Genomic DNA, 24,308 nt, shown 5'->3' with positions numbered 1-24,308 from the left:
TTTTTATGTCATTCTGTTCCTTACGGTTTTGTATTTCCTTCAAGAAAATCTCAATGAGACTAATATTGCCAAGTTACCAAGGTTCAAATGTTTCTCAGCTTCACAAAATTTTAAGAATTTTTTTAACTACTAATAAGCCTCCTAAAGAGAGTTATTACCACAAAAGTCCTCACCATTGTCATAAGAAACATCAGAAACAGATAAGACCTTATTACTGGAAAGGACATCATATTATCAGCTTTGATATCACATCCCATATTTTTGAGCCTTTCTATTCTCCTTGTAATTAAAACCTTTTATATTGTTATCTTCCCTATTAGAGTATGAGTTTCTTGAGAACTGGAAGTGCCATGGCTGCACAATTGTAATCTCCAATGCTTAGCACACAACAAGAATTTAATAAAACTTGTTAATACACTTAATTATACACACAAACTTTTTAGTCTTTTATTCAATACCCTTTCAGTTCATGAGTTCCTTTGGTTTCATGCACAATTAAAAAAGGAAAATACATGTTAATTAAAATCAAAAGTGACATAAAAATAAGCCAAATGATATGAAAGATGACATTCTGATGGTACAGATATTCTATTGTGGGATATAAAAGCATGATAATTATCATTGATAAAACCACTATCACTCATTTCTTTCAATTTATAGAAGCTATTTAAGAAATGTTTACTATTCAATGGCAGTTAATTTGTGTTGTAAGCTCATTGAAAATGTCCATTTCAGTTATCAGCATATGTTTATCTCTTGCTCATTCATTCATCATACAACCAATGTTGAAGCAGGCTGTCTTTTGCCTTTATTTCATATTTTTGAGAATAAGTATACACACACATATATAATATCAATAGCAATCATTTTTATCATTAAGTTCTCAAAAGGCAGGCAAAACTAAGAACCATCAACTGAAAGCTATCATTCTATTCTGACATAAAGATATAAAAATAATAGAAAATTCAGGAGAACTGATTCTATTTGTTTGTTTTAAATCCTTTGTGTTCATGTTCTTTTATCAACAATCCTTATCTCTTTAGCTTCCTATCTTAACAAATCGTTTTCTTATTTTCATACCTCTAGAGAAAACCATCTGTTAGGATAAAGCTGTGGTACTATCATAATTCAAATATTCCTTTTCTTTTTAAGTGTTTCTTGACCCTACAATTATAGAGAAATACCACTGGATATAAACATAAATGAAATTTGCTAATGTGGCATGCAAACAATACTAAAATGTGAACTTAAAATAGGAAAAAATGCAAAGCCAGGGAAGAATCCATTATGATTCTTTCAATCTCTTTTAATGCATCATAAAACTGAGAATGTTTCACTACAGAAAAACATTTTGGCTTCTTTTATGATTTCAACGAAGGATAATTATGATTGTCATGAAAACACATTGAGCAGCTGTATACTGTTAACAAAAGAGCCATTATATGAATGCTTATAAAAACTGGCAATTTAAACATTCAGATTTCCTAGAAATTAGATATTCTTCTACAATAGAGCAGATACCCCAAAAAAGAATGTTTTCTATTAATTGTGGCTGTGTATCAGTCATATTTCAGAGCCAAATAGACCATCCTTAATTTTGGGACAACTGCCACATTCTTAGAAGTGTACATTAGAGCATATTTTAAAAAATAGTTTCATGTTCTTAATTAAAAAAATACTCGGGTCAGAACAATTTTTCTCACATAGACATATTTGCTTAAAATCATAAAGAGTGTAACGAAGAACCATTGAATTTATTATGTGGTAGTTAATTAGATACTTACTCATTAAAGACTAGATCTGGAGCAAAATAGAGATATTGGCTGTTCGTATGTTTGTAAGATCTCCAGCTCAAGGCAAATGATGACAGACACATCCAAGAATACTGGATTAGGGTAATTTGGTCCTCAAGTGGCAAGTTTTTAAATCCTGGAGAAGAGAACAATTAATTATTGAATTACACATGCTATCTATGATGAAACACCTCAAGATGGCCCAAAGTGCTTTTTACCACTCAGTTCAATTCACCAAGTCTTTAAGAAATACTGAACTGGTTTAAAAACATCTTAAACTGTTGTGGGTAGTAAGACTCTAAGCAGAACATATATGAAATGGTTCAGCTTGGGTGCTGGTTCATAATACTCTTTTATCCTGGTTTTTAAACTCTGATAAATCTGGAAAATTTTCTCGAGCCTTAACCATTAAATAATATATGCAATTAATAAACTTAAGATCCACTTATGATCATGATCTTATAAAACTCATTATCAGTACACTGATTTTATACAATAAAAACAAGTCTAACCTCTCCAAATTAGAGCAAGACTGAATTTTTGACAAAGTTACATAGTAAAATCTGTTATTTTTGGTGTACTCCTTTCCTTTTTTCAGTGTTTCTCTGTCTTTTTTTAGTCTCTTCTCAATACCACCTCTCATCTACATGGCTCCTTCCCCTTGTATGTCACTCATACATGTACACAATCACTTCATGTTGCTCCACAGCAGTACCTTGACCTCTACCTCTGAACCTATCCTGATCCCATTCCATATTTATCCTATCCCCAATTCTCAGGAATCTGTTTTCAGTTAGGTGATGACCAGTGCAGAAGTTCTTCTGAATAAGTGGATGTATTTTTTAAATTTAATTTTTATTTCCAACTTAAACACTAAATAAAATGAGCATTTACATGTACATTATAGAAGATGAAAGGATTATACATGGAATTGTATGTCTCTATTACAAAGATCTTGCTTTTCTTTTTATATAGTATATAGTAAAAACAATATATAACTTTCAAAGCTATCCTGCTTGTCTGTGATTCTTTCTAGGCTTCTTTCTGTTCTTTTCTCTCTCTCTCTCTCTCTCTCTCTCTTTTTTGTGGTATAGAAGAAGAGGACCCTACCTCTAGCTCCCTTCTTCCTTTCATTTCCGCTCTATTGCAAAAACAAAACAAAACAAAACAAACCCTTGTGATAAAGCATGATTTCAGAGTACAAAAGAATAAGCATACTATTAACCTCTTGACAGATGACATATTCAAAATTCAGATACAGTCATACATTTTTAGACATGGCCAATGTGGAAATTTGTTTTCCTTGACTATACTTATTTATTAAAGGTAGAACTTTTGAGTTTCCTAATGATATTCTACAAGACTGCGGCCTGCTCAGACTATATCAAGAGTTCTTTTTATCTGTGAGCTGTAATCATTGGAGGGTTTTCCATTCTTAAACTACATGTTTTGTCCTTGTTTCTCTTTACAAGAATACATTCTCCATCTGCTTTCATCATCAACCCAAGCCATGTTTCTATGTACATGTGTATCTATGTAAATAAGGATAACCCATTCTTATTTAGCTGCAATTCAGACAGAACTCTGTTCAATATATATTTTTCAAAATGGAAATCTTCTAGGAATAAAAATAAAACAACCTATGTCTACAGACAGTTGTTACGTAGTAAAGGAGACTGAAAATCATGGAATAAAGTAAAATCCTACCTGGTAGTACCTTTGCCCACTTCACTACTTGAATCATCTGCTTGCCAGCCAGGCGGTTTAGGGTAGAGAGCAAGTTCTCGGCCGTATCTGGTACAGAGCTATCATAGCCGGCATAGACAATTTCAGGTTCAATGCTTTCAAGGACCATAGAAGGTGAAGGGGTCAGTGCCCGTGATATTGTGGAGAGCTGAGGAACAAGTGCTGTATTAACAGAGGGTTCTTTTACTGGTGCAATATAAGTTGTTCCTTCCTCTGGGCTCTGGGGTGGTGGTGGTGGTGGTGGAGCCTGTTGTTGAGGCTGCTGCTCTTCATGCATCCCTTTCAACTTTCCCAATTTCTTTGATTTTCGAGCTGAAAACAAAAGGATTTTATTATAAAAAGTAGAGAAGAGTTTTTTCTCTAGTAACTCTAGAAGGCTCAAATTTTGGTACAGAAAGAAAAAATAATAAATAATAATAACAATAAATACAATCAGAAAAATAGTTACACCATTCATATAAGAAAGATAAGGAGCAAGAGTTACCCTAAATGCTGTATCGGTATCCAAAAAGAGTGAAAAACCTAGAGGATGTCTTCTATTACACTGGATCTATCCTCTGAGGAAGATCTAAGGACATTTATTTGTAAGCTGCAATCTCTATTAGGGAGAAGGAAATCAAGGATTCAAGAAAGATCAAAATGACAAAATGAATCAAATTAATGCTTACTTACATCATTTTTATGCAGAGATTTAAAGCATACATTTACCATCAGACCTCATGTTATAACAAAATGTGGAAGTTATCTCTTTAAAGTTTAAAGACAATATGTGTCCAGTTTAAAACTACAGGCTTTCAATTACACAGGTCTTGGGAACATAGTACAGCATAGAGATAACAAATTAAATACATGATAAATAAAAAATATATAATCAAAACACTTCCTAAGAACAACAATTTTTGTGCCTTCTCTATTAAACTTCAAGTTAAGAGCAAAAATAAACACGGTCTACTTTGTGCTTCTCTTTTTATCCTGGTCACTCTGATGAACCTTCCCTGACTCTCACTTGATTCTTCCTGAGTAAACACATGGACAATTACCAGGATGTACTTGATTAAATCCTGTAGTTTATTTTTCTCCTTATACTGTTTTTCTTGTTTCCTTGCCTACACCAAAAGCTTCTGTATTTTCTACTTTTAAAAATGCCTCATTCTACCTAGGAAAATGTTATAATCATATAATAAACAGTTTTTATTGAATGGACAACCATCAAAAGGCTCTAAATCAGATGATATATGAGAGGAACAAATGAATGCAAAGACCTTATATCCTACAAAATGGACAGCTAATGAATCTATAGGAGTTCCTAATGCAGGAGAAAACTAAGGTTCTATTCAGAGCAGTGTGTGAAAATCAACCATCTTGACTACACTTAAAAATCTATTCTACTCTCTAGTCTCTTCATCTAGGGCAATCTAAATACCAATTCATTTCTATTCACTGAACAGAATGGGCAAATTTTATGTTGAAATCCAATATTATTTCAGGTATTTTAGAAGACAAATATTTCAAAACAGAATCAACACATTTTATGGCATTTCCCTCTTTTTCATGCTACTTCAAAGGTTGTACATATAACTCTTTGGAATCCTGTGGAGTCAAAGGACCATAAGATATTATACATTCTAGCTCTATTTCAGGTTTATAACCTGAAGGCTTCCTCATAGGGATTTTAAAAATATTTTGATAACTTCATTTCAATTCAATTGGTTTTCTTTGTAATCTTATGTATCTTAGTCGTGCATTTAAAATCATTATTTTGAGAAAAGATCCATAGGTTTCACAAGATTGCCAAAGGGATCTACAACACAAAAATAAGGTAAAATTTTTTGCTCCAGTTAATTTATTCCGCTTAGTCAAAGAACCCCAAACTATTGAGCAAGTAACCATATAACCTTCAATTTTCACTTCTTCCTCTGTCTTATATTGTATATCCTCTGTCTTGGTCTAAGAAACTCTTTAACAGATTATGTGATTATATTATTTTGAATAACAATTAGAAAAAGACCAGGTATTTAGACTTGTGACACACATACACACTCTCTCTCTCTCTCTCTCTCTCTCTCTCTCTCTCTCATATATATATATATATATATATATATATATATATATATATATAAATATCCTGATTTACTAAAATATATAGATATAAGTATAGATTGTGTATGTATATTATGTATACACACACACACATAATATACATACACAATCTATAGTTATATCTATATATTTTAGTAAATCAGGATAACAGGAGAAAGGTTGGTTTTAATGATCAAATCTCTGAACTATAAAATATTTAAAAATGATGGGCTTTGATTATATATACCATTTGAAATAAGTCTAACAAAAATTGCTTGAAACTGTTACAGGGAACAAAGTGGGACATATAATTAGGTTAGTAACCTCAAATAAAAGACAGTTTCTAAAGTAGTAAAAACTAGTTTTTGTTAAATGCTTTAAAATTCTTATAAATTTTATTAAATGGTTAATTAATTAACAGATCCTTCTCAATCCACAAGACTTAGTGTGCTTCAGATGTTGAATTCCTCCATCATCATTATCATCATCATCATCATCATCATCATCATCATCATCATCATCAACAACCACCACCATCACTAACTTTTATATAGTGCTTACTATGGTCATCATTGTGCTAAGTCCTTTAGAATTATTTTCTCATTTGATCCTTATAACAACTCTAGAAGAGAGGTGCTATTATTATCATCCCCATTTTATAGATGAGGAAGCTGAGGTAAACATAGGTGAAGCAACTTGCTCAGTCATACAATTCCAAATTGTCTGAAGGTTTATTTGAATTCAGACCTGGTGCTTTTAACTTCTGTACCACATCACTGATCAAATATCAAAGCCTGAACAAGTGAGGATGTGCTATATATTTTTTTTAATTACAACACTCTTTAATCTTATAAAAATTAAAGAAATTATGTTCATTAAAATCTCATTCTTTCCAACAACAAATAGTAAAAATGAATTTAAATAAGGGTAATGTTTTTAAAATTTTTGTTTAATTAGCTAATATTTATGTAGCATTTACTGTAAGTGCCACACTAAGCATATTAAATTATTATTCTCAGTTGATTATTTCATATTATTTAAACTATTTTATTTTAATATATTGTACAAATTATACTTCATAAATATATCACTTTTTATATCAAAATTATTTGGATATAATTGCAATTTGTTTAAGCTCTTTGTTGTGTTTGTTTTTGATTTATAAGTTTACACTAGAAAGGTGTCATATGATGCAAAAATTTATTTGGATCTTTGAAGTATTCTTAAATTCTAGTTCACATAGGGCTTTACATACACACACACACACATACACATAAAGACTAGAAGATTCTGTGAAGATGAAGTTCATTTTTAAAAAAGTCTTTTGAGATCTTTCATTTGGAGTTGTATAGGACTTCGAAGGAAAAATCCAAAGCTCTCATTTACAGATGAGGAAACTTAGTAAGGACCAAGCAGCAGATTTTGAACCCAGGTCCCTTGACCTCAAGCCAGTGGTTTTATGTTTCCCCCCAAAATAATACACTGTCTGTAAAATTTGTGACCTAAATTCATTATAGCAAACTAAAGAGAGAGAAAAAAAAATTATTAGTTTCTCAGTTATTTAGTCATAATTTTCTGAAAATATTTGGGGTATTCAAAAATTGATCTTCTATTTTCTATCACTCATTGTTATATTATCTTTTATGCTCTCCAGATACTGTTTTCTCCTGAAGTATGAAAAGTATATTAGTAAATATTTTCATACTATCCCAAGTAGACTTTTAAGAATGCTTTTTAATTTATAATGTTCCTCTAGTATGAGGGTAGTCAGGAATCTAAATTATCCCGAAATTAGTATGTAGTCAAAGTTTCCTAAACCAACATGCTATTATGTATGCAAAAGTAGTATAATAATCTTATAAATTTTTCATTTTTGACTAGGAAAATGTCTAATTATAATTCATGGACCACAATCTTCCAAAGGCTCCAGACTTACCCAGGCAGGTTTTGAACAAGATCTGATTTCAAGAGGGTCAATTTATCTTTTGGTCTAATTGTCCCTACTCATAGTAGCCCCAAGATTCTCAAAATATATAGCAAAGCATAGGATTTTTTTTCCCAAATGTGAGTAAAATGGGTACCCAGCTCAAACTACTAAAAGCATTTATAATACCACATGTATATCAGGCATAGGACAGTCTTTATTTCACAATAGATTATTCAAAGAACTCAGGAGTCTAACTGAGACACACAAGCACATTAAGAACTTAAATAGTTGTCATATTCCTACAGAAGGGAACTATTTTTGGAATCCTCAAAAGAGCATCAGACTGACATTTTAATAAAATCTTTCCCTTATTGATGTATACAAAGTTATCTCCTAAAGACTTCTACCATCTCGTGGTTTAGTTATTACCTGCTCCCTCCAATCATCCCCTCAGATATCAAAAACAGTTTGTGTTTGCTGAGCAAGCAATCATGTCCTCACTGAACCTACACTGTCTGAGTAGGTCACTGATTTTGAGCTCCAAATAGAAATGCTGAGCAAGACAACTTCCTTCTCTAAGGAAGGATGCATGAGGAAATCTGCAGCTTTGTCTACATTTATATCTTCAAACTCTTGTACTTGGATACCCTCGAATTCTTATGTTACTTATAGCTCCCAAGCTGGTGTTTCCTAGGAAATCTTCCCTTCTTTGGTTCGACTACCAAATTCCATGACTGAACTGCCTAGGAAACTGAAAATTTCTCCTTCTTTACATAGGAAATTGTTGTTCAGGAACACTGGATATGATTCTCTCAGGTCACAGGAAGATCATGTCTACTCTGCTGTAAGCTGTCATCAAAATTTCCTGAAGGGGAATTGTTTATGAAATCATGTCCACTCTTGGTCTGAGTATAAGCACGATACCCACTCTGCCATGTATTCTTGTGACATGTCATAATCAAATGCTACCAGAGATGGAGCACAGGTCCATTCTACCCCCCATCCTTAAGTAAACAACATAAAACATCCTGATCAATGCTTTGCTGTCAATAGATCTGGTAGTCAGAGAAAAGTGTATATACAAAGAGAAAGAGAATGACGGAGACAGAAATAGAAACAGAAATGCTAGAGGAGCAGGAGATAGCTTTGCAGCTTATTTTTAATCTACAATGGGGAAGGGGGTCACTCTTTGAAAATAGTAGCAGTTAGCTGATCATCTTGAGTTCCCCGAGTTCAATCAGCAAAATGTCACAGGTCACCCACCTTCCAAGAGGAAATTTCCAATAAAAACAAATCCCTTATGATTTTGTCAAAGAGTTTGGGGAATTCAAAAAAACCTTACACTCCCCTAAAAGAACCCATTACATAACGATTACAGCATCACAGGATTTAGAGCTTTTAGGTCATCTGGGCCAAATCCCTCATTCTGTAGATGAGGAAAGTGTAGCCCAGGGAGCTGAAGAAATCCACAGTCAACACTGCCAGCAATCGGCACAGCCAGGACTTCAATCTACTGTGACTACATCCAGAGTTCTTTGAACTTAGTACCATGTTCATTCTGAACTTCTTAAAAAAATTATTTTGACTTTGTTGCTATTATTTAGTTTCAATTAGCATGCATATATGCAAATATGTGTGCATATATGTATGTATATGTGTATATATATAAATGGTGAGAGAGACAGACAGACATATAGACAAACAGAAAGACAGAAAAAAGAGGCAGCAAATGAAGTTAAATGACTTGTCTAGGATCATACAGATATTAAATGTCTGAGACTGAATTTGAATTCAGGTCTTCTTAAGGACCGGTGTTCTATCTATTGTGCCCCTAGCTGCCTCCTATTTAGCATTTATATTTATATCATGTATGTAAAACTAGAAAATACCTCAGAGATTACCATCTAATCCAACCTTTCCATTTTTTAGATGAGGAAGCTGAAACACAAAGTGACTAAGTGACTTATCCACAGTCATGCAGTTAAGTAAATGGCAGAGCCAGATCCAATGACTCTGAATCCAGTGTGCTTCCTACTCAATCATTTTTTTTTTTGGTTTTGTTTTCTTCACTAGGCATTATTTTGTATGTTTTCCCATATTTATTTTTATCATATTGTAATTAAAAATAATTAAATCTTTTACTGATGTTCTGTTGACATTGCTCTAATTTCCACTGACTTAACTCTTCTCAAAGTCCATTCCCCTACATGAACCCTCCCAGATAAAAAACATAGTTAAATAGAACAGATAAGTCAAATGGCCATGCCTGACACCTTTGGTGTCCCTCTGTACCCACAGTGTCTCTTTTCATTATAAGAAGGAGGGAGGAATGCTTCACTGTCAGGCTGCTGACATTTTATCCACCATTTATGTATTCTAACTAGTGTTTCTAAATTTCCAATTCTTATACTTAAAAATAAGTACCCATTCTTTTAAAATTATATACTCTTATTAATCTTTTTTTACCCCTGTTTAAGAGTAGGCTGAATATTAATATAAAAATAGTATCAGGGAATGACTTTCTAACTACACCTATATTTTTTGGTCACAAATTTCATAAGAATTTATTAGACCCAAACTATTAGTATAGATTAATTCCAGGACTTAAATCACCATTTTTATGTGTCAATAAATTAATTTTGGATGAATCCAAAATTTTTATATGGCAGATGATCATCTTTTTCCTTCATTCTTGAAGAAGACCATGACTTCAGAGAGGTGATGCCAAGACAAGCAAGTGAATTGGATTTGAATAAAGGGGGGCTGTGATAATTCTCCAATCTCACTTTTTTCCTCCAGAGCCATCTGGATCCAGTAATCAGATATGGATCAAGATGACTGAAGATGACCCTGGATGCTATGCAATTGTGGTTAATTGACTTGCCAAAGGTCACAAAGTTAGTATCAAGAGACTGAAGCCACATTTGAACTCAGTATCTTCCTAACTCCAGGACTGGTGCTCTATCCACTGAACCATCTAGTTGGTATCTAGTCACTTGCTATGGTTTTTTTTTCCCTCACTTCAATTTTATTTGACTCTTTATGACTTTTTTTGGAGTCTTCTTAGCAACAATGCTGGAATGCTTTGTCACTTCCTTCTGTAGATTAGGATGAACAGAAGTTAAGCAACTTTCTCAGGGTCACAAAGCTAGTAAGTGTCTGAAGCCAAATTTGAACTCAGGTCTTCTTGACTCCAGGTCCAGTACTATATCTACTGGAACCACGGAAATGCCATCTAATCATACTCCTGGTTCAATTCATTGTCCATTTGTACTGTCTATTCTACATATGCATACTAACTAATGAGCAACCTTCCATCTAATTGCATCTCATAATCTTGTCCATAGATAATTTTCATCCACTTAGTATTTCTTGTGCAGACTGTTAGGCCAAACTTTTTTGAGTGATTACAGATATCTTTCAGGAAAGGTTCAAAATGTTTCAGGGCTTTATACAATTAGCACAATTTTATCTATAAATATGAGTAACTTGGGAACTTTATAATCTACAGGAAATTGTTCTATCCTAATATGCAGTGTACTCCTTCATTACAATGGCAAAAACTTTTGAGGTACAAGTCTTTCTGTTTTATCTCTCTTATGATGATAATTAAAAATTTAAAACTTCTCATTAAGAAAGTTAATGAGAAACAAATTCTTTCATATCATTTACAGTCTCAAAGTGTTTTGCAAGCATAAATAATAGTTAAATTTCATATTTAACCCTTTTTATTCTTTGAGTATTGAACTGTTCATGTTTGTTGATATTTAAGTTAATAGTAAGGAAATTAAATGAACTATTAATATGATAAAGAACTAGAAATGAAACTAAAAAAGAAGCTGCCTTATTTATGGGTAGGACTGTTAAGAGAGAATAAGTGAGGGAAACAAAAATGGATGAATTTCACTTACAAATTGCTTTAATTGATCAAACAGAAAACTCATTAATTAAGGAAATTCAAAGGAAATCCTGCCTGAATTAGTAATAACAAAAGAATTAAAAGTTGAAAGCTACTGGTACATCCTAAAATACTTTCTATTTACTTTGTATTCAGTTTGTAGTTACTTATTTATTGCTTACAGAATATTTATTTATATATGAATCTTTTACCAACTGCCTGTCCCACATTAGAAGTTACTTCAGGTAAAGGACTATTTCAGTTTTTACTTTTTTTTTTCTTAATGACCACAGGGCATAGAAATATGTCTGACACATAGAATGCATTTGATAAATACTTGTTTCACTGATTGCTGAATGAAGGATTAAAGAGGCTACTTCCTTTGGAGAACCTGGTATAATGATTTGCACATTATCAGTTTGTAACTTGTGGGAAAATCTATGCTGTAAAGTTCATGTTGCTCACAATTGTGTTATATAGTGTTTTCAGAATTAGATCTTATTCATTTTTTCAAGGCAAATGGGGTTAAGTGGCTTGCCCAAGGCCACACAGATAGGTAATTATTAAGTGTCTGAGGCCACATTTGAACTCAGGTACTCCTGACTCTAGGGGCTGTGCTCTATCCACTGTGCAAACTAGCCACCCCCTTATTCTTTTTTTTAGAAAGGTTTTATTTATTTTGAGTTTTACAATCCCTCCCATCTTGCCCCCCCCCCCGAAGGCACTTTGTTAGTCTTTACACCATTCCCATAGTATGCATTGATCTAAGCTGAATGTGATGACAGAGAAATCATATCCTTAAAGAAGAAACATATTGTATGAGTTATAGCAGAATTACATAATAAGACAATTTTTAAAAAAAATTAAAGGTACATAGAAAGTCTTTGGTCTTTGTTCAAACTCCACAGGTGGCATTCTCCATCACAGATACCCCAAAATTGTGCCTGACTGTTGCCCTATGGGTATGAGCAAGTCCATTAAGGCTGATCATTGCTCTCGTTGCTGTTAGGATGTACACTGTTCTTCTGGTTCTGCTCATCTCACTCAGCATCAGTTCATGCAAATCCTTCCAGGCTTCCCTGAGTTTCCATCCCTCTTGGTTTCTAACAGAACAATAGTGTTCCATAACAAATATATACCACAGTTCGTTAAGCCATTCACCAATTGATGGTCATTCCCTCACTTTCCATTTCTTTCCCACCACAAACAGAGCTGCTATGAAAATTTTTGTACAAGTGATGTTTTTATCCTTTTTCATCAACTCTTCAGGATTCAGACCCAGTAGTGGTATTGCTGGATCAAAGGGTATGCACATTTTTATTTCTGTTTGAGAGTAATTCCAAATTACTCTCCAGAAAGGTTGGATGAGTTCACAGCTCCACCAACAATGTAATGGTATCCAAGATTTCCCATAGTCCTTCCAACATTGATCTTTATCCTTTCTGGTCATATTGGGCAGTCTGAGAGGTGTGAGGTGGTACCTCAGAGACATTTTAATTTGCATTTCTCTAATAATAAGTGATTTAGAGCAATTTTTCATATGACTATGGATTGCTTTGATTTCCTCATCTGTAAATTTCTTTTGCATATCCCTTGACCATTTGTCAGTTGGGGAATGACTTGTCTTTTTTTAAAATTTGACTCAGTTTTCTGTATATTTTAGAAATGAGTCCTTTGTCAGAAACACTAGTTGTAAAAATTGTTTCCCGATTTACATTTCTTTTGATGTTGGTTACAGTGGTTTTGTGTGTGCAAAAACTTTTTAATTTAATGTAATCAAAATTATCTAGTTTATTTTTAATGGTATTCTCCATCTCTTCCTTGGTCATAAAGTCTTCCCTTTCCATAGATCTGACAGGTAAACTATTCTTTGATCTTCTAGTTTGCTTATAATATTGTTTTTTATGTCTAGATCTTGTATCCATTTGGATCTTATCTTGGTATAGGGTGTGAAGTGTTGGTCTAATAATCTAAGTTTCTTCCATACTAACTTCCAATTTTCCCAACAGTTTTTATCAAAGAGAGAGTTTTTATCCCAATAGCTGGACTCTCTGGGTTTCTTGATAGGATACATAAAACTTAGAGAAAGATAAGAAGTTACCTTAAAAAACAATAATGACAAAACAATTCTCTATTTAGAAAAATTGAAGGAACTATGCTGATTTATTCTAGAGAAGAAGAAATGAGGAGTAACATAATTTTCAAAAGTATCAAAAGATACAGTACTATTGCAATTATACACTTGTTCCCTTGTTGTATCCATTTGTATCAACCAAAGGCTACCAGGAGAACTAAAAGTTTGAAACTATTGTCAAAAGAATTTAGCATAGACACCATGAGAATTTCCTCTAAGATCTTTGGAATGCAGTACTCTAAGTCACTAGAATATATTATCATTAATAAGTAAACTCTCACTGGAAACATGTAAGAAAAATAAAAGGTAGAAAAGATGGTTTGAATCTAGTCCTACCTTACAGTTAGGGAATATATATATGTAAAAAGGTTTTGAGGAACTGGTATAAAAGAATGAATGAGCATTTATTAAGTAAGCACTTTTGACTATGCTGGTATCTTCCCTCTGTTAATTATCTCTAACTTGTCCTGAATATATTTTGATTGTATATAGTTTGTCTTTCCAACTAAACTGTGAGCTCATTGTGATCAGGGTCTATTTTTGGGGGGGGGGGGCTTTTCTTTGCATCTTCATTTAATAGATGTTTAAAGACTAAATGAACAGTAGTGAGACAATGCATAAGTTAGACATTCCCCTTAAAGAGCTTATGCTCTAATGGAGGCTACTCCACAAAGTAATGAAAGGAGGAGTATTACCTATGGTAGTATTGATTAAAGGAAAGACATCTTTCATCTGAGAGTCACAGGGCTTGTAGGTGGAGTTGTAGAAACTGTTCAAATAGCAATGGGACTGACAATATGAGCAAACATAGGAATACTTCTGTGGTGGAGGACAGATGGCAAGAGGTCTTGGTTTCCTGGAAGATTCCTGGATGGGATGCTGAACATCATTTGGACAGTTGGGTAGACAGAGCAGCTGAGGTGAGTTTTCTCATACTCACCAATCATATTAGTTTAGTTCTAGGTGGATCTCCAAAGTTGAGTTGAATAACTCCCTAAGGTTTAGGGTAAGAGTCATGGTCTCTGGAGGTTGTCTAGAAAGTACTAGAAAGTCAATGCTCTATCTAAAGAAATGGAGTTAATATCAGAGTAGTGGCAAGATAACCAGGTCAGCCCTTCTGAAGAATGGCACGGTATTAGATAATAGGATGAAGTAATGAAAGATATACAGAATTGGGAATAGAGATCCCGAAAAGTTAAGAAGAATATAATACAATAAAAACCTAGTTCAGCAAACTTCACAGTCAGGAACAGATCTCATAATTCTTGCATTACTTGTTGAGTGGTGGGGTCCACCCTGAATCATAGCCCACATTCCTTTCATTATGTGTGGATTTGCAGGGAGGAGAGATGAAAATTCAAAAAAACACCTGAAATGATTCTATTATTTTATTTTTAATGGAAAAGGAAGTTTCTACACATGGTAATCTTGTGCTGACAATCCTCTTGGCAAATAATATATCTTTTCCTTAGTTCAGTTGTGTCTTTGAATAATAGGAATGAATCTTACAGTTAAAAAAATGATTTGCCTTTATAATGGAGGATTTTCTGTGAGGCATGATGATAGGAGATATAAGAGGAAATAAAATGTAAAAATCAAAAGATATGAATATTAACATAAAAGGTATCACTAAAGATATTGATTATTTTTAAATTTTTATTCATTCTGAATTTAAATACAAAACAAAACCCAACTTTTCTATGTTTAAAGCATAATATAAAAGGAGGCTTCAATGTAAAACCATGGATTTCCATTTCACACTTTTTTGAAAAAACATATAATAAATACTAAATATGATTTCCAAAATTACCCTGCTTTCCTGTGCTTCCAAGTTTTCTTTTGTTCCCTATTGGGCTCTGTTTAATTTTCCCTCCCCGCCCCACAGCACTCTGAAGAAGGTTACCATTACATACAATTATATGCACATATGATTTTTTGATAGTGTATGTATGTGTGTGTGTGTGCCTGTGTGTAAAACCATACTATATATACTTCCATTTATCAGTTTTTTTCTAGATGTGGCTAGCATCTTCCTTCATAGATCTTTTGTAGTTCACTTGAATATTCATAATACTCAAAATAACTTAGTCATTCAAAGTTCTTAGAACATTATTGTGTACAATGTTCTTTTAATTGTGCTATTAAAAATCTATTTTTAAAAAGATTCTTATGCTTTTAATAATGGGTTAAAGAGTAAACACTGAAATCAATTTGTAAAACTTAAGTCCTTCCACACAGTCTGGCTCTAACTTGTCATTATAAAATGATTCTGCCTTATTCCCTTTTCACTCCATCACAGAATCACAAATCTAGAACCAAAGATTCCTCAGAAAGAAATCGATTTTAATGTTCCCTTTTTAAAGAGGAGGAAACTGAAATCTAGGGAGGATGATTTGCTTAAGGTAGTATCAGAAGAGAAATTTGAATCTTGGTTCTTAACTCTAAAGGCAGAGTTCTTTCTAGGTCCTAGGCTGACTTTAGACAAAATGGATTAAAAGATGCTATCTGAATACAGTAGTCCATCTCCTCTCTGCATCTACACAGGTTGTATTCCAAGCCTGAAATGCTTATTGCAGCCTAATGTCTACACCTTACAGACTGTCTCTCCCTTTAAGGCTTAGTTCTGGTGCCATTTCCTCCACTACATTTTCCCACCATATTTGCTGTGCCCACCAGCCTTGTGCATTTTGATGATTGTGTATCTTCTAGTACCATTTAAGCTCAGTGGTGACCTGATCTCTTTTTGCTTTCTTTTTCCTTTATCTTAATCTCCTAGCATAGGACTCTGCACATAATTGGTAACTAATAAATATTTGCTAAATTGAATAGAACTTTTTTAGCATATAGATTGTGAAGTGTTTTAATAACCATAAAGACAGACTGACAAAAAATTTCTAGAAGCTGAATTAATCTTTTTCCCCCCCAAATAAATATGTAAGCGATTTCATATTTTCTTTTTTTTAGGGTTTTTTTTTGCAAGGCAAATGTGGTTAAGTGGCTTGCCCAAGGCCACACAACTAGGTAATTATTAAGTGTCTCAGACCGGATTTGAACCCAGGTACTCCTGACTCCAAGGCCAGTGCTTTATCCACTATGCCACCTAGCCGCCCCTCTGATTTCATATTTTCAAAATTATGTATATGTTTATTTTGCTTAGATTTGACTAAGTTTGACAGATATATGGAAAAATGTATTATTAGTTAAGAATTTGAAAAGAAATTTCTTGAAATGACAAATGATGCATTAAAGTGAGTCTCAATAAATTACAGATGATACCCGATTCAGTGGAAGAAAGAATAGGAGCTTTGGGAATCATAGATGGCATTAGAAGTTTCAAGTTGGGAGAGGGAGCTTCCAAGAGCACAAGAGCTGCTTTCTCTGCAGCTAAAGAACATCCAGTCTTCTTCTAGGGCTCTGTTTTTCTCCCTTTGGTAGAGATCCTATGTCTTTACTTTCCTACCTTTCTCCTTCCTGGAGGAATTCCTTGATATTTTATATACCCTCCTATCTCCAATGGATTTTCTTGTTATCTCTGACTTTCATTGTTTTTACAAAATACATTTTCAGGTACACACTCCACTATTTTTTTCAAGTACAATTGAATAAAAAATGCATTGTAGGAAACCATAATAATCAGCAAATTTTATTTTGCAAAATTCACCAGGACATAAGATATTTTAGTCTTCAATTTGCTTCTTATCCCTAAAATAATGTCAGTTTTTGATTATTTAAATGCTACCCAGTCTACACATTATACAAGTCATTGTCTTCTCCTGTTTAGTTTTGACAAGGGAATCCAGAACTGTAAACTCTCCTGTTTGCAATTATGAAGGGTTTGTTGGGGAAATGGAAATAGGGAAGGAAAGAGGCATTGCCACTCTAGGCTAATACAAAGTTTTTGTGTTTTTTTTCTTTGATAGCCCTCTGCCAGTCAAAAAGCATTTATTGAGAACTTAGTGCTAGGAGGAAAATGGAGAGAATCTAGTCCCTTCCCTCAAGAAGTTCATATTCTAATGGCTCATTAACACAGATAAATAAATTGTCTAAAAAGAGAAATTAGTATTCTTAAGGGGAAAAAGACACTTAAAACCCATTACCATAAATTGTTGCTCCTAGGGAATATTTATTTTCAATTTTGATCTGTGCATATATGCAAAAGTTCCAGATGTTAGTGTGACACTCTTAAAAATTAAAAAACAAGAAGTGTAAAAATTGTGTCCAATAAGGAAGTATCTTTCTTCTAGTCAAAAAGTTAATAATTCTAAAAGATGATAGGTCTACTTTCTGTGGAATATGCTAGAGAAAAGAATTTATTATATAAGGTAGAATCTCATTAGGTATGCATGGTAAACAGTTTCATTAAGAATGTTGTATGAAGATACATTACTGTTCAAACAAGGTCAAAGGGGTGAATAAAGCAAGAGAAAGAGGCAGTGAACTGGAAAATATATTACCTAGCTTATTTTTACTGTGCCTTTCATGTTCAATCAGTCAGCTTAACAGGGTTAGCTTGTTCAGGACTTGCCAGACACCAAGAAAAAGCCTTGACTTGAAAGCATGCAATAAAGGGAAACTACTTGTGAGTAGAAAAATCAGGATAGAAATGACCTTCTTTAAACAAATAACATATACGAAAATATCGATTTTATAACAAATTAGTATGTTTAGGCTTTAAAATAAAGTTACCATAAAGTTAATTATGCATTTTTGTAGTATAGTTTATTTTTTAAATTAAATTCATCTTTTTCAGTTAACAAATAATTAATTTTCTTCTCTCCTACCCCTTCTTGTCCAATCCTGAAAAAGAATTGCTTCTACAACATTTCTGATAAATGGTCATGAAGTGTTCTACTTGGGCCAGTGAGTCAGAATTGACAATCTCCTAAACCAGCCCATTCCATTTGATACAATATACTGTTGGGAATCTTGCCTTGCCAATTAAGCTTAAATCTACTTCTTTTTGCTTCCTCTAGTACTACTGTCTTTGTTCTCTGTGGCCCAGTAGAGAAATATAATCCAAGTGACAGCCTGTCAAATACTTGAAGGCAGTTACCTTTTCCTCCTAAATCTCTCTTTGACAAGATAAAAATACCTAGTTCTTTCTACCTAAGATGGTCTTGAGCTTAGCTACCATCCAGAGAATGTTATTCTTCAAGGTTATCCATGTCCTTCCTAAAGGAAAGATCTTTTTTTCTCCCATTTGTAATAGTTTAATTTTTCATCTGAAATTGGTTATTCTTAGGGTTCTGAAACTGCAGTTTAAATGGGCATATTCAGACAATACTTGCAAGCAGTTCCATTTTAGTTTGCATCATCAAATGAATCTGTGATGTCACTGATTTAGAAGTTTCTTCTAAGGATATCATGACAGATCCATGGTTGCTCCTCTTCTGTTGATTCTTGTTCATAGCTTTCCATAATTTTAGCACAGTTCAGAACCCCAAATGTTGTAGGCTTAAGGTCATCATTGCTTTATTTTGGCATCCTAAGAATACCAATGAAGTCAACAAGCTAGCCACTGGTCATTCCACACTCTCAGGGCAAGACAGTTTGTCATTAATTTTGCTCAAACATTTCTCAGATGACAACCTTTACACCAGTTCTTCAAAGTTATTCATTTGTCATCTATTTCACCTGATACCCATTTTTTTTTCCCATGTACAATTTCTGAATGATACCTGGGTGCCTCAGCAACTATGATTTTCAGGGAATAATTCCTAAATCTTCAGAGACTGTAATGTTCCATGACTACACCATACAATAAAAATGATAGAACATTAACTGATATTATTGTTGTTGTTGTTCGTTTGTCCTTTATTCTTAAGGGAGGACCAAGAGAACAGAGGTGATGAAAAAATATGCAAGTGAATTGGATTTAAGTGTGGGAGGGCTGTGCAAAGACAACAGCCTCACTTTCTCCTCCAGAACCATCCCAGTCCAGTGGCAAATTTAGATCAGGATGACTGGAGATGGTCCTGGATGCAAAGACCTTTTTAAGCTAAGGTCTTTAACACTTCTTAGTTTGACTGAGGCAATGCACATTTAGTGATTAAAGCTAAGTAAGAAATGAGATAGAAAATGACCTTTTTGTGTAGTCCAAAAAAAAAAAATCAATCTGGGAGGGGAAGACCCTCAGGATTTCTGGTCAAAAGAAGAAACAATTGCTATTTACATTCAATCTAAGCCAGTCAGGGTTGAAAGTAAGATAAAGAATTGAGAGAGGAAAGGGAGGAGGAGAAGGGGGGGAGGGAGAGAGGGAGAGAGGGAGAGAAGGAGAGAGAGAGAGAGAGAGAGAGAGAGAGAGACCCAGAGAGAAAGTAAATAGTCACTCAAAGAGCTAAACACTCCCCCAAAAGTGATGAAGCATATATAATAATCCAAATATACCACATATTTGGATAACCTCTTGGGTTTGTCCATGAATACACTTGTATGTATGTATGTTTGTAAGTATATGTATAAGTATGTTATGGATTAGTAAAATAAATTGGATTTAATGAGGTAAAAGAGCTTCAGAACTATATACAATATACTTTCTAGGTTCTTCTCAGGTCATTACATTTTATCAAAATCATTTTGTCTTTCTGTAAAGTTCTTTCTCTTTTCAAACTCAACCAGGCAATGTATTTTTCTAAGTAGTGAACTGAACAATTTTTATTAATACATTAAAATTTCTGGGAGTTTAGGGTTATTAAAAAAAAATCTTGTTTTCTTGAAGGTAATCGAGCCTACAATTATTTTATTCTGAGCACAGCTCATTGTCCATTTTGTGTGTTATAATATACACATAATAATATTTATGCATGCACACATAAGTGGATTATATATATATGTGAAATCACATCAATATTCAAAAAGAAAATATATTTGCATGTTAACATCAATGTAAGAAAGAATTAACAAATAAATTACTTAAAAGGGTTCTATTATTCAAAACAATTTAAATGTCTAAGAAATTAAAGAAATTTTAAAGTTTGTAGCCTTGATACATTATTTTGTTCCATTGACATTAATAAAGATTCATTAAATTCAGAACTACTAATAATCAATCATGCCTATTGAATGCAAAGGGATTCTAGTCCCATCTTACCCTCTCCCCTTTAACACAAATCTCATACTGAGATCTCTTCAGGATACAAATTAAAATGGTCTGCAAGTTCCCAAGGACAGCTTAACTCCTAGAGGTCCCTAATAAAACACTTTTCCCCCGAGTTTGTTCCTCATTTATTTACTTCCTTGAAATTAAAGTGAATTAAAGTAAAATAGTAATGTGGTGCATTAACTGGATGACCCCTGTGACCTCTCTTTACTGGATATAGGGTCTCTGCTGAAGAAATACACCCAATCTAGACTTGGCCTTGCAACCAAGTCAGAAATAGGTCTGAAAACAAAACAAAACAGAACATGACAGTAGCAAATTTTATTAGTAATGCTGGCTTCTATTTTTCATTTACTATTATGACTTGGATCACACAGAAAACAATATTGCACCAAGTTCAAACAATTCCCTGGGAAGAACTTGCCATTTCAATTTTCCTAAATTTATTTGATAATTTTCCTCTTGAATCATTAAAAGTAGAAGTAGAAATATAACAAAAGTTTAAGTAAAACAATTATTTTTTCTTTTTAAACAAAATGAAGTCCTCAGTTAAATACTTTAATTTTTAGTCAACACTTGTAATCTTAGCGATTCTACTTTGCCCTATTAAGTTGAAATGCAAGCAACCCAAAGTATACTACCCAAAAAGATATCCAAAAAGATAGTTTAGAGTGAAAGTTGGTGGAATAAAGCTGTAATGTCAAAATAAAATAGCAATGAGGGGGTCATTACTTCATATACAAGATTCCCTGTGGGTCACATATTGATTTATAAAACCACATATTAACATTCTATGTTTTATTTATTTTGTTAAATATTTTCCAATTACATTTTAATCTGGTTTCAGCCATGGGACTGCTGGGAGCTATGTGCTTGATACTTTTGATCTAATGTAGTGGTATAGAAAATATACTTATTTTACAATTAATGAATGGCTAAAGGGGCCCTCTCTGAAATTATGGCTATGGAACTCAGAGTGTATGTTAATAATAATAAGGTGAATATTGAAAAATAAAGAAAAACGCTGATGCTAAAGTCATAATTAAGAACAAGGAGAGCATGACCAAAAGTTTGAAGACTATCTTTAAAACAAAGAGAAAAATGTACCCCTCCCATCTCTAGGCAAATGCTACTAGATAATCATCACCATTATATTCTTATGTAAATATCACTGCAAGAATGGACATTATCTCTAATTAACAGGGTTAATTAATGCATTTTTTTTTTGGTTTCTGCAAGGCAATGGGATTAAGTGGTTTGCCCAAGGCCACACAGCTGGGTAATTATTAAGTGTCTGAGGCTGGATTTGAACTCAGGTACTCCTGACTCCAGGGCCAGTACTCTAGCCACTGTGCCAGCTAGCTGCCCCTGATTAATGCATTTTTGATAATGAAAATTCCATTCTAAAGTAATGGCTGCCCCCAAACAGCATAAGAAATGTGATAATGACTCATTGCCAATGATGCATTATTCTTTTGTTGATGGAGCTAGTTTTTGCTATGGTCTTCAGGCTTCTAGACCATATTGTTCCATGACACATGCTATATAAAACATTTTTTGCTGCCAACTCTTAGGCTAGAGGAGAGATGCTACATGCTCTTAATTTGACCCTCGGGGAATTTCAATTCTTTATTATGATTCTTTAATCTATAGAATTAACCAATCTTCTGGTTGGTAATACACTCCATTCATGATGTGACTGGCCTAAAGAAAATATATTATCAAGTTATACTTTATTCTACTTAAATATTTCAGTGCTATACTTATAGCTGCATTGTCAACTTACAACTCTGTCCTTCATCTTTTGGAATAATCCACAAAACTCTAGTTAAATGCCTTAACTATGATGCTGATGGTAAATAGTCTATGTCTCACAGATGTAAACTAAGTTGCGTACTCCAGCATGACAGCATAAACTAGGATAGTAGGAATTAGAACTGTGGAGAACATCTGTTCAAACTTTATTTTACAAAGGAGGGAATGGGTAGCCTGTAGGATTAGAATGACAGCAGCTAGCTGTTTACTAGGATAGATATCTAAACAGCTGCTAGTAGAGAGATTACCAAGTAAAGAAGAGTAAAGAAGACTTCTTTATTGGAGTAAAGAAGACTCATTTTCCAGAGTTCAAATCTGGTCTTAGACAATGTGTGATTGATTTAACAAATAACTTAACCCTATTTGTTTCAGTTTCTTCTTCTGTAAAATAAGATAGAAAAGGAAATAGAAAATCACTCCTCTATCTTTGCCAAGAAAACCCCAAAAGGGGTCATAAAGAGTCACGCATAATTGAAATGACTGAAAAGGAGCTATATCTTTCTACACTGAGAGTCTGAACAAAATAAAGAATGGCCATGGGAATGGGTTCTAACAATTGCTTTGTATCTAAAAGCACTGAATCATTAAAATTCAGATCTGAAAGAACTATCATTAAAATACAGTCTTAGGTATCAAAGTATCATGGATTTAATATATTCTGGCATAACCTAATCAATGTAAGAACCTGATAAAAAAGCACAGCAGAGAGTAAATGCTTAAAAAAGAATTGTTGCCTACCTGACAACAATTTTAGGGCTCCTATCATCTCACAAAGGATTGCAGAGTTTGGGTTTGGCATGGCCAAAGGAATAGAAGATGGCCTGGAGGGCAGAAATATCTGGGTTTAAATCTTGCCTCCTACATATACTAGCTTACTATGTGACCCTGGAAAAGTTACTAGATATCTCAGAATTCTGGGGAAATCTCTAGGACCATAAGGAGATAGAAAGCATTGGTAGATAATTCCTTACCTGGAGATTGCTTGTACAAATGAAATCACTGGTCCAATCCTCATTATGTAACACTGTTTTTAACTTATCCTTTTCTCTAAATTAGTTAATAAAACTAAAACCATTTAAAACTAGATGCAAGGGATATATGGGTTAAGCCTGACATCATTTAGGGAGGGAGCAAAAAATTTGAGTAAAAAGTTACAATAGAGACTACACAAAAACAAATAAAACAATTAGCCTAGAATTTCAGAAGGATGGGGATAGAGAACCTAAAGAAAGAAATGTTTTCTTTTAAAAGAATTAACAAAATGAATAAAGATGAATCTAAAAATAGCATATGATGAAGTCTTTGTTCTTGGTGGTAGTTGGTGGTTATAGTAACATGTAAAAAAAAATCTGAATATATTTTCCAAATAAGGAACAAAAAATCACAAAGGTATATTAAGAAGCCCTGAAATTTATTTTAAGTCCAAAAATTTAGTCTTAATATAGAAAAGTAGCTTCTATGCATAATTCCTAGAAGATGCAGAGATGTTAAAACATTTGCATACACACACAAAACATATTCCATCTGGACTCCAAAGGACTAAAAAAAGTTTCCAATATTATACTTTTAAAGTATATGTGTGTGTGTGTGTGTGTGTGTGTGTGTGTATGTATGTCTGTATATGTGCAAAGACACTAAAATATGAATACGTACCAAAACTTCATATTATCCTTTAAAACACAAAATATCTATTTCATAAGATAATTAGGTAATAATTTCAGGGGAAGGGATCTCAGAGGCTCTCCGGTCCAAAATTCCCATTTCCCGTTGAAGACACTAGGCTCAAAAGGTAAGTAATTAATATGCATACAATTTAG

General features: G+C 33.4%; 1 protein-coding gene across 5 annotated transcripts in view; it reads right to left on the bottom strand.

Moving 5' to 3' along the window:
- The window catches only part of NR3C2 (nuclear receptor subfamily 3 group C member 2), a 389,957-nt gene that overhangs the window by 81,567 nt on the left and 284,082 nt on the right, over positions 1–24,308 (bottom strand). For all 5 annotated transcript variants that reach the window (XM_074229160.1, XM_074229161.1, XM_074229158.1 and 2 more), the window contains exons 5-6: positions 3,501–3,851; positions 1,785–1,929 (exon numbers count right to left, since the gene is read on the bottom strand). In XM_074229160.1, coding sequence (XP_074085261.1) covers positions 1,785–1,929; positions 3,501–3,851 — 496 coding nt within the window. The remainder of the gene's footprint in view (positions 1–1,784; positions 1,930–3,500; positions 3,852–24,308) is intronic.

The sequence above is a fragment of the Macrotis lagotis genome, chromosome 3, assembly GCF_037893015.1.
Source record: "Macrotis lagotis isolate mMagLag1 chromosome 3, bilby.v1.9.chrom.fasta, whole genome shotgun sequence".
NCBI lineage: Eukaryota > Metazoa > Chordata > Mammalia > Peramelemorphia > Peramelidae > Macrotis > Macrotis lagotis.
Note: the sequence above shows the minus strand (reverse complement) of the source record. Positions and strands in the feature narration are given on the sequence as shown.